This window comes from Diprion similis, chromosome 6 (assembly GCF_021155765.1).
Source record: "Diprion similis isolate iyDipSimi1 chromosome 6, iyDipSimi1.1, whole genome shotgun sequence".
NCBI classification, from domain to species: Eukaryota; Metazoa; Arthropoda; class Insecta; order Hymenoptera; family Diprionidae; genus Diprion; species Diprion similis.
The window spans coordinates 19864230-19877946 of NC_060110.1; the positions used below are offsets into that span (position 1 = coordinate 19864230).

A 13717-nucleotide genomic window follows, 5' to 3' on the forward strand; every position below is an offset into this window, starting at 1 on the left:
ATGTCTTCTCATAACAACACGCGCGCAGATATTCAAATTACGTCAATACTGTATTTTCATTTTTCAAACACATTTCACATTATACCTGGATAGTCAACAGAGCGCAAGCCTGCAGGATTCGTTCTCTTAAAAATATCTGAAAAATTAGGGAGACGGTACCTAAAATTCAACACTTATACCATTGAGTCAAAGTCCATTGAAGACATTAATTGTGACTCTAATCAATGTCGTTTCAAAGTTTTTAGTAGGATTGACTACGTTCGGAAATCTCGCATATTGATACGTACCTACCTATATTAATGAACATATTTTTCGGTCCGTTATTGTTATTCTCTTCCCGGATGTGTTTTTAGAAAAATCATTATCACCAACTAAATTAACGTGCTTAAAACTGTACTTATATTTATATCTTACTACTTTACAATCACTAATTTACCTGTTTTTAACTCAGTATTAACGAAAACAAAATCCTGACAGTAAAATCCTATGAGGATCATTAATTCATAAAGACATTTTTCGATGCTTTTGATTAGATTTGGAAGGTTTTCCTTATTTTCATCAATGCTGAATTGAAAATAGGTAGATTAGTAACTGTACTTTGATTCCTGTAAGTTTTGGCATCCTCAAAATCCAACATGACGACTCTTCACAAATCGAAAAAGATCAGCTAACCACATGGACATTATCCACTAACTCTCGCAAAATCATATCTGGGTATAATCCATGTATTCCCTCGATTTTATAATGCCTCAGTTGTCATATTGACCTTTCGCTTTCTTAATTATCGTTCCGCTCACTCACTTCGGTCCGTCGTAGCGAATTCGTGGATCCCACGTCGATCTACTATCGTCAACTATCTCTCTAAGCAATCGACAAAATACCAATCTGACATAAGATTATAATATTGTTTGTGATTCAGTTACAAAGTACGGAACGATCGACAACAATCGGACTTCATGACTGATTCGAATAATTTTATCAAAATGTAGAAATCAGTTGACCCGATTATTTACCGCTTCGATATTTCTTCCCTCCGATCTACTTCTTCGAGGAAAAATCACGGCGATTCCGTCAATATTCATACGCACGTAGCGATCAACCAGTTTCTCGCATTGTGTGACATATGCCCGGTCACACATTCCTTAGAAACACAAATCTGAGGCTATCTGGAAGCTCGCGAGGTCCACGGCCTGCGGGTATCGGTATACATTAGGCGGAGGGAAACCCCGGTAAAGGAGACTTCCGGATAACTTGGGGGAAAGGACAGCGGGAAGACGGGAATACGGGGGGCGGATAGAGGGATAGAAATGGGACGTAAAATGTCTCGAGGCAGGCGCCCGCAATTTCGCGAGGATCAACAAACCCCGGCTTATTAACTTTTATGACTGAACTGTCGAGTAAAAAAGTTGCGGAATGGCGGCGAAGCGGTTCGAGATGGGAGCCTTAGAATCTCGTGCAAAAATATACCAATAAACCCGGTTCTGCCGCACGATCTAATCTGTCAAAGCAACCCGACGGTAAACGTGGTCAGCTCCTTTCCTTTTTCTTCCTCGATCAATTCGTTATTATTCTACGCCACCGAGTTACGCTCCAGATTATCACCTCGCTCGTCTCCGCAGACACACGAAAAAGATTCCTGCGGGCACGCAAAGCATAATATATATCCCAAGTTTATCTACCTGCAGGTGAAATAATTCTTCCCCGAAATATCTCTGTGAATTGAAACTCTGCGCAGCAGAAAAAAGGAAAAGTGCAGCGGAGAATATTCACGCAAGGAAATTTTGCCTCAAGTTTTCTTTGATGCTTCGCGTTATTTATTTGGAAAAATTTTTACAATTTTTCAAATGACCACATGGTATTGTGTGATCATACATTATTTATATGGATGGAAAAAGGCAACGTCGAGTCCACAATTAGATGCTTTGAATTCAATTTGTTGTCCAATTCGCATTGCGTGGTAAAACAAGCTTAAAATGAAAGCAATTTATATGCAAAGTATCCATAACGATTTTACATCATTAAAAGGGTACTAATAAACCACAATAATTATTATTTTCCACAGCGCTGGTATAGCTACAGCGAATGTATAAACAATGGATCTATTTAATACGCACAAATCCAGATATACGCAAATGAATGGATTAGCATTTTGCAAGTTGTGGCCGTAAAGAATTGAAGAAAGAACGGAACCCCTCGTAACGACTCTTCGTGTTAACAAGTATGAGTGAGAATTCATGTCGCGCAATTTCTGCAGTGTGCAGAGGTCTGCCCATTAAGATGGGATAATAAGAGCATTGCCGGTACGCTAGCCGGGCTGTTGAAAGTCAAGCTAAGAGGAGCGAAGTTTTTTGTCTTTGTAGAAGTGCGGTGATATCTCGCCATTATATAAGGGATCGGGTGGCCGGAGGAGAATAATGTAATTAGCGAGAATACGGCGCGGGGCTCTGGTGCCCGCAAAATAGAGAAAATTGCAGACCTTGGAACGTCAGGAAGACCACCGTCCGTGGAAAAGGAACCGAGGGGTGGTAATTGGCCAGACTCTTTCCTCCTACAGTGCCTCGCCTTTCGTCCGCCTCCCTTCGACCCTTCCTTCCTTCCTTCCCACCTTCCTTCCTTCCTTCCTTCCTTCCTTCCTTCCTTCCTTCCTTCCTTCCTTCCTTCCCTACAGTCAGCAAAGCAGCCGTCTTCCGTCGACGTCCCCCATAGCCGACGAAACCCTCGGCGTCCCTCCGCCTGCACGTCCCTCACACAAACAAGCAGAGAGCTGCCGGCCAGATCTCCATTGTTCTTTAATTCATGAACGTAGGAGCAGATCGTCTACAAATGGCCGGGAAGAAATGTGGAGGAACCGTGGAAAGCACGCGTGGATAAAGTCGAAGTCTGCTCTCTGTTACCCCAGAGGGTTCGGCTATCTTGTACTTCTTCGTTTCCCGAGTCCCAGACGTGTACCTTCACTTCTACTCTGATCTTAATTAATTAGAAATCAGGATGAACGTCCATCGAATCTCAAGTCTTGATTGCCTCTTTTTGCTAAGAGCAGAATATTCTTCCTTTCCAAAGTACGAAACCAGACCGATTCAAGTCACCTTGTTACAGGTACTCAAATGATTTTCCGATCCCAACTGGTTTTCCCAGTCCTTGCATACCGTGGAACTGAAAATTATTTCACGCGATCCGATATCATCCCCCGACCATCCCACACGCGCATCATATCCATCTGCTTTTCTGGGAAAGTATCTGTGCCCAGAGGTACAGGGATAGAGGCACGGCCTGTCATGTCGTCTGCAATAGACTCCTCCGACTGCCTATCCCGGAGCTCTGGAGGATAGGGAGGAGCCGGCGACAAGCCGATTTACGTAACGGTGGTAGGAAAATTTCCCTCGCCTACACGTCGTCGTCGAGGGGTGAAGCCCTCGCGCGTCTAGGCAAAGCTGTACCTACTATCACTGAGATTTTATAGGTGTGTGGCTGACGGGTGTTCCCCGTTTCTTAAAGCTTCTCGCTCGGTTAACGACAGAAACTCACCGGGACATCGCCTCGCACAGATATCGCGTGTCGCGAGCTGCGAGACGCCGTGCGGGGTGAATTGAGAAAAGGAGGAAAAAGCATCCCTGTATTTCAATCGACGAATATACGCTGCACAAGCTGTTCCACACGCCTCCCTCTTTCCCATCTCTCTCTCTCTCTCCCTTTCTGCCTGCCTTAAACATCCAGCTCGAGAAACGTCACGCCGCTTTCCGGCTCCTCAATTATCTGTATTTACCGAATACTCGATTTTTCCGACGCGACGCAGAATATACCGACATACTAGAGAATTTAATTTACATTCAGTTACTAATGGGGTCTAAAATGTGAAAAGATATTACCATCCATCCAGCGATGGAAAATTGATCTACTGATTTCACTGAGTCGTATTTGATCACAAAAGTAGTTTTTCATCAGATATTTTACTCGATATTGATCAAATGTCACGGGATGAAAGCCTGAAAATTTCCACCAAGCTAATGGCGCTTTAACATTCGAGTTATTTACCCTAAACGATCAGCTGATAACCCATTCACGACGTCGTATTGCGCTAGCCGCATTCATACACGTATTATCTACTCCGGAATAAATAGTAATAAAACTTTGATACGTCGCGAGATAATGTGATGTATAAATAGTTGCTTATCAGTGACGGTAAAAATTCAAGTACGTACTTGGCAATGAAACTTACACCTGATATTCTTTTGTAGTACGGTGAATACTGCTCAGGTACAACGTTTGGTTTCATTTAATTGTGAAGGTTGGGATATTCGAGTAAAATTTATGAACCCCATGCAGTCATATTTTTATATAGGTACATGGATATTGTCGTTGTCTCTTGGGACCAGGATTCCCTGCAAAATTTTCGCGCAGCGAGATGAATTCAATTTTAATTGGATGAAAGCGAGCTTTTCCAAAAGCTTTGTAATAGAAGTATTAATTTCCAACACTAGACACTGTGTACACGTTTCATTTACCGAATTGCACGAACGTATAAAAATACTCGGTTCTTGTTAATCGGAAGTTACATTAGGAATATTGAACAATGCACGAGTACGTTGAATTGTTAGTTGTTTTTCTTCTCGTTGGCCTATTTATTCGTTCGCTTGTATCATAACTACGACCATTGTTATTCGCTCCGTTGCATTGATTCGCGAAAAATCTCGTCCCTCGGCACTGTTAGATAACAAATATCTCGGGTATTCTATGGCTCGTAGATAGCTGCAGTTGGATAATTAATATTATTACGGAATCGATAGTAATTATTGAGTATCGAAGAACCGTAATAATCTTATCTTTCATTTAATCTATTCATTTTTTATGTCCGTTTCCATAATTCGTTTCGGGAACTCTTTCTATAACATTTTTCGCATGATTTCCCACGAGCTTACTATACATATAATTGAACAAATGAATTGAGGATTGATGTATCGATGTTTACCAGAATTATTGCAATTATGCAATGCGAAAACAACTTTTTATGTTAGCTGTCGAGGAATAAATTATTCAGCCAGACTGCACCACCAGGGCAATTTATATAAAACGTTCGGGTAATTTCCCGCATGGAAAGATACATATGCGAAAAATACATGAGCACGTATTATACATTTTTTTGCGCTTTATATATGTGATGTATACAACATAAATTCTTGCATACATGCGACAGTCAAATGTATTAATAACAATATTTTGCATATAAATTCGGTATACGTATGTGCGAATACATGTCACATTCATGAAATCATATATATGGCATATAAGAATCACATAATTTGCATGGAAAAAATATATGTGCTCATACATTTTTCGCATATATATTTTCCATTTAGCATTCCGCGTCTTGTTTTTGAGGATAATATTTCACATCGAATTCAAGTATTGAATTCGTATCGACAAACATAATTTTCAGTCATATTTAAAACTCATATAAAAAAAAAAAATTTTTGATCAGCGTTTTCCACCCCAGAAATCACTTTGATTATTTGGTCTGATTGCGAGCGACTAGATTGCGGAGATGATCAATAATTCGCGGTCACGTGCAAAGAGAAGAAAATAAATGACAGCGATTGTAAAAGTTGTCGTAGGTAGGTACGACGAAAGCGGATTGTCTGCGCCTGAAAAAAGGTTGAAGATAAGTGAAGGGGAGGAGTATAGATACGGGTGTGAATACTCGAAACGGCTAGGCGAAATTGAGGTATAAGGATTTAAAAAATCTAGTATCCTGTAGAACACGTAGCAGGTTGCCCTTAGAAAAATGAGGGTACTCGAGGTGTTACTTTTTAAATGGTGTGTGGAAAGGTTGTGCGATGAAGCCGGGTAACGGTAAGGACGGAGGGGAAGAGACGGAGCGAAGGAAATAGGAGAAGGGCGAGGGTGGAGCGAGAAAGATGAGGAGGATGGGAAAGCCGGGAGCGGAGGGGAGCGAAGGAGAGAACCAGCAGAGATGTACGAGCCCCGAGGGAAATTCAGGTGCGATCTCCATGTATCACCACGCCCACGTATGAGCGAGAAGACCAGCTGGTGGTTCATGGGAACCTCGCGAGACTTCACCCGGAGTCTGCCTCGGCTTCCAGTCTAAAGGATTTCAGTTTAATTGTCGTTCCGAAGCTTCCGTACTCCTCAAACAACTGTATCATCATCGCTGCCGGCCTGCGCTAGTTCATTTTCCATTCCCTCTTCGTCGACGCTTTACTACTTCTCCAGCATATTTTTCAACGTGTGAAAAGGTTAATTTTTATAAGTAAAACATCAAGTAATATTTTTGCAAACAACCAGTGTAAGAAATGGTGACGCACACGTCACACTTAAATAATTGGACACAGTTTTTATATCAAATACCTAGTTACGAGATATGAGAAACGATCAAATCTCACTGCAGATTTTACGATACATTATATATGTACTATCTTTGCGACGTCATGTATATTGTTGGAGTTTTCAATCTGCGGTGCTTGCATCAATTTGCATTGGATCCAAAAAAAGAAAAAATGTGCACCCAAATCCAAACGAGCCTCCGCTTATACACGTCTTTCAAATAATGCATGAGAGTAGATTTCATCTTGTGAAATACATAATCCTGATCAAAGTCATATGACGATATGGGAGATTCAGTTGCACGTTGTTGTAATATTGTAACGTGAGAAGATACGAGGCGACTTGTTTAGTACGTGAAACTTTGCGTGACGGTGAGACAATCTCCGATTTCGCAAAACCGTGAGACTCGACGATGATATACAAGGCGCATAAGTTCCTGTAAGTAAAAATTGATTTTGGATACAATTTTGATTTCGCACGTTTGAAATTAATCTTCGTCTTCCATCCGATACAGGAAAGTATCAATTCCCGTTCAACGCTCTAACAAACGATGCATCGGAAGATTGTCGGTTTGTTTTTCATCTCCTCCCCCCTCTGTTTTTCTTTTTTCCGTTTTTTTCGTTATATATCGAGGATCAATGACTGGCCAGAACTCGAGATAGGGCATCATCAGTTTGTATTTCATTGCGGCTTCAGCCTGGAAATGGGGATATACATCTTCTTGGATATTTCGCATCAAGGTGCAGGACTCGATGATTTATCGATAACAAAGCACCGAAGTGTAACTTTTTTTTCCTGAGATTCGACGCCCGCACATTCACGCTCCTGATAAAATCGATGACCCAGATCTTCAGTTTGTAATTGAATCAAATTAATCACGCTGCTGCATCTCTCCCTTCCCTCTACCCCCCGCGCTGATACTCGCCGTCGTCTATCTCTAATTAATAGCTAGAGCTCGACCATACCTCGTTTCATCGGAACTTTACGTGAAACGAATCCAATTAGACACTGCACTTCGTCAAAGGGTCGAAGGCTGCAGAAGATTTCCAGCGATCCTTCGTTCGTATTTAATGTATGTATTATGTTATACCCACCTTGGACATTATTTATCATCTGCTTTGATGACTTAGACAACAAGTAATAATCAGAAGACAGATTCGTGCATGTGGAATCCTTTTTTAAATAAAATTGATCCTGCAGGATATTACCGGCCCAAGTTACATTTACTCCGAGCTGGTATTACTGGTGTATAAAAATCTTTGCGATCTAAAACGCGATGGGACGAACTAAATCCACGCATAAAACGTCTACTACTCCGCGGTAATATAAAAGTATTTAATTAATTATACGTTTTTTTCTATTCTACGGAGTTTCATTAAGACCGTGAACTGAAAGGTGCGGGATTAAACGACTAATGGTTTTTTAATTATGCGAGCTATCACCTCGGATTTTCTGAAATTGCGTTTTTTAAGTACCCATCCAGCACCAACTAAATTCACGACGAGCCAGGTCTTCTAATTGTATCGTGAAATTGCATCGAAGTTCTTACTGAAGAAAGCCGCTAGTGCAGCGAATCGATTAATCCGATTTTGAGATATCATGAGAAAGGAATCGAAGATCGACTAACAACCAGAATGGCGATCTCTTCAGGAACTTTTTCAGCGGTTTAATTTCCCCTGCAAAGTAACGTTCTATACTGACAAAGTTCTGAAAGAAAAAACATACTCTGCAGTACTACCTGTGATCCATCGATCATACGGATCGAGGAATAAATCCGGCGGTGCGACATCTCAGTGACGTTTGAAATGGTAGAAACAGAACCTAACCACTACACTCATAAAAAACACATCCCTTATTTCGCCTCGATCACCCGACTGTCGTGAACAACCCTGCTTCGCCCCTTGGAACAGATTTCACCTGATTTTCCCCAGCTTACTCCGAGCCGAGGTATCGCTTTAGCTCAATAAACACACCGAGTCTCGCCTAGAGACTTCAGCCAAGTATGTCCATCCATCGACTCTCTCAAGGAAAGACAAAACGAGTTACAGACATCCAAATGTGACGCAGGGCGAAGCAGCCAAATCAAAAACCGATTCGCGATTTATTTATCGTGAGAAGAATAAACCAAACATGAAAATTTTTTGTAATATGATTGATTTTCACAGAAAGAACCGGCTGGGGAATCCAAGGAAAAATCACAGACAACGAATGTCGAGCAGCCAACTACAAGCGGCTCCACTTCCGGTATTTCGGAAAAATCGTTTCCGCCCAAATCGAAGAACAAAACGTGCGTGGTATTCGTTCCTTGATTAAATGTTTGTAAAAATTCAGCTTTATTATAGCAATTGTCAATAATTTTGCACTTGGAAGAAAAAAATTAGTTCTCTTAATACCTGCTTTGTCTACTACCACAATAGAGATGGTTTTCAATTCAACGTGAATAGAAACCTAGGCATCCCTGTTGAAGTTTCACTCTTCTAAACAGTCAAAAGCGAGCAGCCTGGCTTCGGTATGAAGCGTGAAGTTTGTCACTGTTTGCCCTTATAATACGAATAGCCGTACTGGAACGGCAAATATTAATTGGAACACGCACTTCAATTCGCATGTTCATTGCAAACTTTGCCATTGCATGTACAGGGCTGAGTTCACTCTCTGCTGCAGCATGATGCAAACATTTATATGCTCACGTTTCATGCTTTGCGAGAGATATTTTCCGTAGTCTGTCCGTATCCGAAAGCTGTAAGGTACTTATATCGAATGAACGAATTTTAAAAATATTTAGCCAGGATAAAATGGAAAAATGTTGAACGAAAATATAGCCCCGAGTCAGAAGTCAAAAGTAAAAAGTAATGATAAAACAAACACGTATAAGAGATTCTAACTTGAAATGAAAGGAAACAGCTCGAGGACTCGGAAATATGAAAATTCCTTAATTACATACCGTTTGATATTTTTCATCGCTTTTTCTTCGTCTTACATCCGAATTTCTTTAACTCCGTATAATTACATCCTTCAGGAAAACAAATTCCTCGTCGAACGGCGATTCAGCGAACGACGAGGTGAATGCTGACTTGGTTTTTGAAGCTGCTCTGCTGAATTACGGCAGTCGGAAGTGTTTCATGCTGGGCTTATTTCTGCTCTGCACATCCCCCGGAATTCTGAATGGGTTCCACGTAATGGTGTACGTGTTTTACGGGTACACACCCCAGCATTGGTGCGCCATTCCCGTGCTGGAAAAAGCTGGATGGACACCGGAACAAATTCGTAATATCTCCAGTCCAAAGTAAGCACCCTTACTTCCCCTCAAGTCCTGCAAGTAGCGGGTAATCGAGCAACGCGATTTCCTCCGAGTAAAGAACTCTTGACCCTCTGTATTAGGCGTCTATACTGGTCGAAAGATTTATAACGGAATTCGCCACAAGTAAGCGTTTCTGCACCGTGATTCCAATTCAACTTGCAAGAACAGCCAAAAAAAAAAGTACAGACTTTCCGCGAAATTCTGCTTTCAAGATTTCTTAACAATATTTATACCTGTGTGAATATATTTGATCATTTTTTATCTATTGATCAGCTTTATCATACTAAATGATATTAACACTAATATATCTACACAATAAAGGGAAGTTTTCACCTACAGAATACTTTCAGGCAATCAGTATAATTATTATGACAATTCACTGTCTGGTTGTTAGTGAAAAAGCTCACAGCCAGCATCCGACTCGTGATAAGATTGCAATTAGCAAATATTGCTGTAATTGTTATTAGAGAATTTCCGAGAGGTATGTTCTTAAGTTTGCAAATTGTTGGGTACGAGGCGCCAACGCAGCTGTTACGAATTTAATCGTACCTATGTACATAGTGCGGCAGCAGAAAATTCTTTGATTTACTGACAAAGCAATGTGTGTACTCACAGCTGCCGTGGAAAACTAGAACTAATGGAACAACCGTGTCACGTATTTCGCTAGCATGCCGTACCGTGTTCGACCATCGAAATCAATTAGCGCCTTCTCGGGCTGCAGACCATACAGACTCCGCCAATACTCAACCCACATGCGTCGCAAAGTGGCGCCCGAATTAATTTTACTAATACTTTTAAACTGGGTTCCATAATCAACACACAATTTCGCAAAGATTTCTGGAAAAAAATTTGTCAAATTTTCATCTCACACTAAATTTTCAAGCAAGTATTAATGGAGTCTTACATTGCGGTATAGTAAATGGAATGTAAGAATAAACCACTACTGAACTCGAGCAAAGTTCATCTTCGTCTGTGCAGCGAAGTGTGCGAGATACTTTTTTTTTCTTTCTTTATTTTATCCGATGTAAACTCGCGGCACCGTGAAACTTGGGCCATTTCTCCAGCTAATTCTTTACTCTGGATTCATCCCCCCCTCGCCCGAGCCAAACAAGATCGACAAACTTCCGTCTGGTATCCACTATTCAACGCTGCCCTAAAAAAATAGTATAAGAAACGTATAAGCTTGCCCGACATATATATATATATATATATATATAATGCAGCGAACGAAGAATTCTAATGCTTTTCGTACACGTCCGTCACTCCAATTGCAAGTGAAAAATTCGTGTGAACATTATTTTACATCAGTGTACAACCCACTAATCGCTTCATGTTTAACGAATTGTGCACCTATTGTTAGATCATTTTGTTAAAAAAAAACAAAAAAAACTAGGATTAAATAAACTGAAGTTTAAAATTTATGGTACAATTTAACCATTTTCAAATGAATCGACAAACTGATAATAGTTATAGCGGATAGAGCCCATTCTATACCTTTAATTCGTGAAATATGGAGAGAAAAAATCGCCATCTCCGCATATTTAAATAAATTCGGTACATGATGCAATAACATCTGCATACGCGTACGAAGAAGGTTGAAAACGTATAATAGAATGCGTGTCAGCGTATTTTTATTTTTCTACTGTTTTCCTTTTTTGTTTTTCCAGTCCAAAATACTGCGCGGTTGTTTAACTCACCCCGCTATAAAAATCCGGTGGTATTAAAACGGGTCCAACCATGCAGGCAGCTAACGAGACCGTACCTACCTACCTGCCACACGTATATCTATAACAACGCCGAATCGTGAAAGAACTAAAAATCCCGCAGCGGTTACCAGGGTTATTTACAATTAAGAGTAAAAAGTTTTACGGTGGATATAAAAATGGCAACGCAAGATTATATACACACGTATATGTATATATTCACGTCGCAACGACGACGAGTTACCCTCCGAAATATATGTATATAATGCGAGCAATATCTGGAACAGCGAAGGGGTGGCTGGGTGTAATTAATGTATGGTCATCGCACCGTACTGTGACCAATCCTCACACAACAGTGTTCGTGAAACCTGCCAGACAATTCCCGGGACGGACATTCGGCTGCGGTCACATCATTCGGGATTTCTAAACCTCCAGCAATGCAGCCCGCAAGCCGCAAAGGATTAGGACTGAGTTGCGTCCTCGTTCACGTTGTCTAATGCACGAAGATTTCTTTAGATATTCCAATTTACTGCAGCGGGAATTGAAATCGCGATTCGGGAAAGCCTTTCTCCTTTTCCTACACATTTCAAACCCAGCATCGACTTTGTAATGTAGCGACGCGATTGTGGATAAAATTTTATCGATGACATGGTTTTTGCTTAATTAATCCAAAATTTTCTGCAATTTTCTGGATTTTGCAAAAATGAATTTCTCCGAAAAAACGTAATTTTTTTGGTTTTTTTTTATTTATCAATCTTATGTTATATACAATTATGCTATTTGGTCAGTATTTTTGTGTTCGTTCATCACTAAAGTAACTAAAAAACGGAAGAAACCGGATCTGAATGTGTTGAAAAGTAAATAAATTAGAAAAATTCAAGAAAATCGAGATGGTAACGTGGGTTACCACCATACTTCTAAGGGTTACAGGGTGTGCAATTCGTCCAAATTGACCCCCGTATGATAATGTGAATTTTTTCTCAAATAATAGCACTAATGAACATTGAAGTCATGCTGCTATAGACTTTTTTTTTAATTATTACTCTTAGAATATAATATATCCCAATAATATGGCCGAACACGTGTATTTCAAATGGAGAAATCCACCCTCTTGGTAGGAGGGGTTGAAGTCTAGATAAGAATCTGAGAAAATTAGGGTATTGTTTTTGAATTATTTAGAACCAATTTGGCGAGTGTCTGATTAAAAATTCGTCGGATCCCTAATAAGGACCACCGCCTAATAATCATATATATATATTTTGTTCATCCAATTGCTGTAGTTGAACAATCTTTAACAATGTACTCTAACTGCGGTGTCATAATATCGTCGAAGACGCACAGCAGAGTTTACAGAGTTGCAGTTATACATGGAAGACTAAAAAATGCGAAAAAACAAAAAACAGTCAAATTGCAGTTGAAATTTTTCCACGAGCTTTGATCACTGTACCGTTAATCCGATAAAACGGTATAATTCAAATAATGTTGAAAAGTAAAATTCTGAAATGTTTTCAAAACCTGAAAGCAGGGTGTACCTACACCACGCGCGGTTTCACCGCAAGTCGAGGTTGGAAGTCTCTGAGTTTGTACGTAGTCGGATAACGATATCGCATAATGTTATTTTATTGTTTTCGCGAGATATTTCGAATAGTAATCTAAATGCAAATCGTCGTGTAAGGACGTACCGCAGTTATTGCTCATCAGTAGCGGGGTATATAGGGAGCAATACGAGATGAAATTATTCAAGTTTTTTGCGCTGGTTGTGTTGACAATTTAATCAAAGCTCGAAGAGAACTTTCGAACATGGCACAAAATGAGTCCTCGAGAGGGCTTGAATAATATCCAATCGGCAATATCAAAAGGTTTTTCATTAGTTTCAAACCAGGTATAGACTAGTTCTCTGAAAAAAAATTGCGGATACCCTTTGTATATGAAATTGACAATCTCCCTCTGTCTTGTTGACCGACGTCGACAAGTTCATCTGGACTCGATTATTAAATGAAAGTAAAAAAGTTTCACGAAATTTAGTTTTTAGATAATGTTACAAAGAAAAATTGAGGCTTCTTTGCGTCTATATTTCAAAGTGACCATATTCTTTCAGACCCGGTGATTGGTCGAACTGCAAATACTACAAACGAAACTACGCCGCGTTCGAGAAAATGACCTACCAAGAGGCGATGAAAAACGTGGAATCGCAGACCAGACGTCAAATTTTAATAGACTGTACCGAATTCAGCTACGATCTCAAGGATTTGCAGGGTACTTCGGTGGTCCCCGAGGTGAGATAACAGCAAGCCGGCCGAGTTAGCGAGGGAAAAACAAGATGAAACGGAAGTAGAAAATCCATGAATTCGAAGTTGACCGTCGAAGATTTTGATAA

The 13717-nt window shown here is 40.3% G+C and overlaps 1 protein-coding gene across 1 annotated transcript; it reads left to right on the top strand.

Moving 5' to 3' along the window:
• The first annotated feature begins 7042 nt into the window (after positions 1-7042).
• LOC124406552 lies at positions 7043-13645 on the top strand. Its single transcript, XM_046881988.1, has 6 exons — positions 7043-7079; positions 8327-8449; positions 8505-8583; positions 8671-8775; positions 9356-9622; positions 13439-13645. The coding sequence occupies exons 1-6, from the start codon at positions 7043-7045 to the stop codon at positions 13623-13625; spliced, it is 798 nt and encodes a 265-aa protein (XP_046737944.1). The 3' UTR covers positions 13626-13645.
• Positions 13646-13717: the final 72 nt, after the last annotated feature.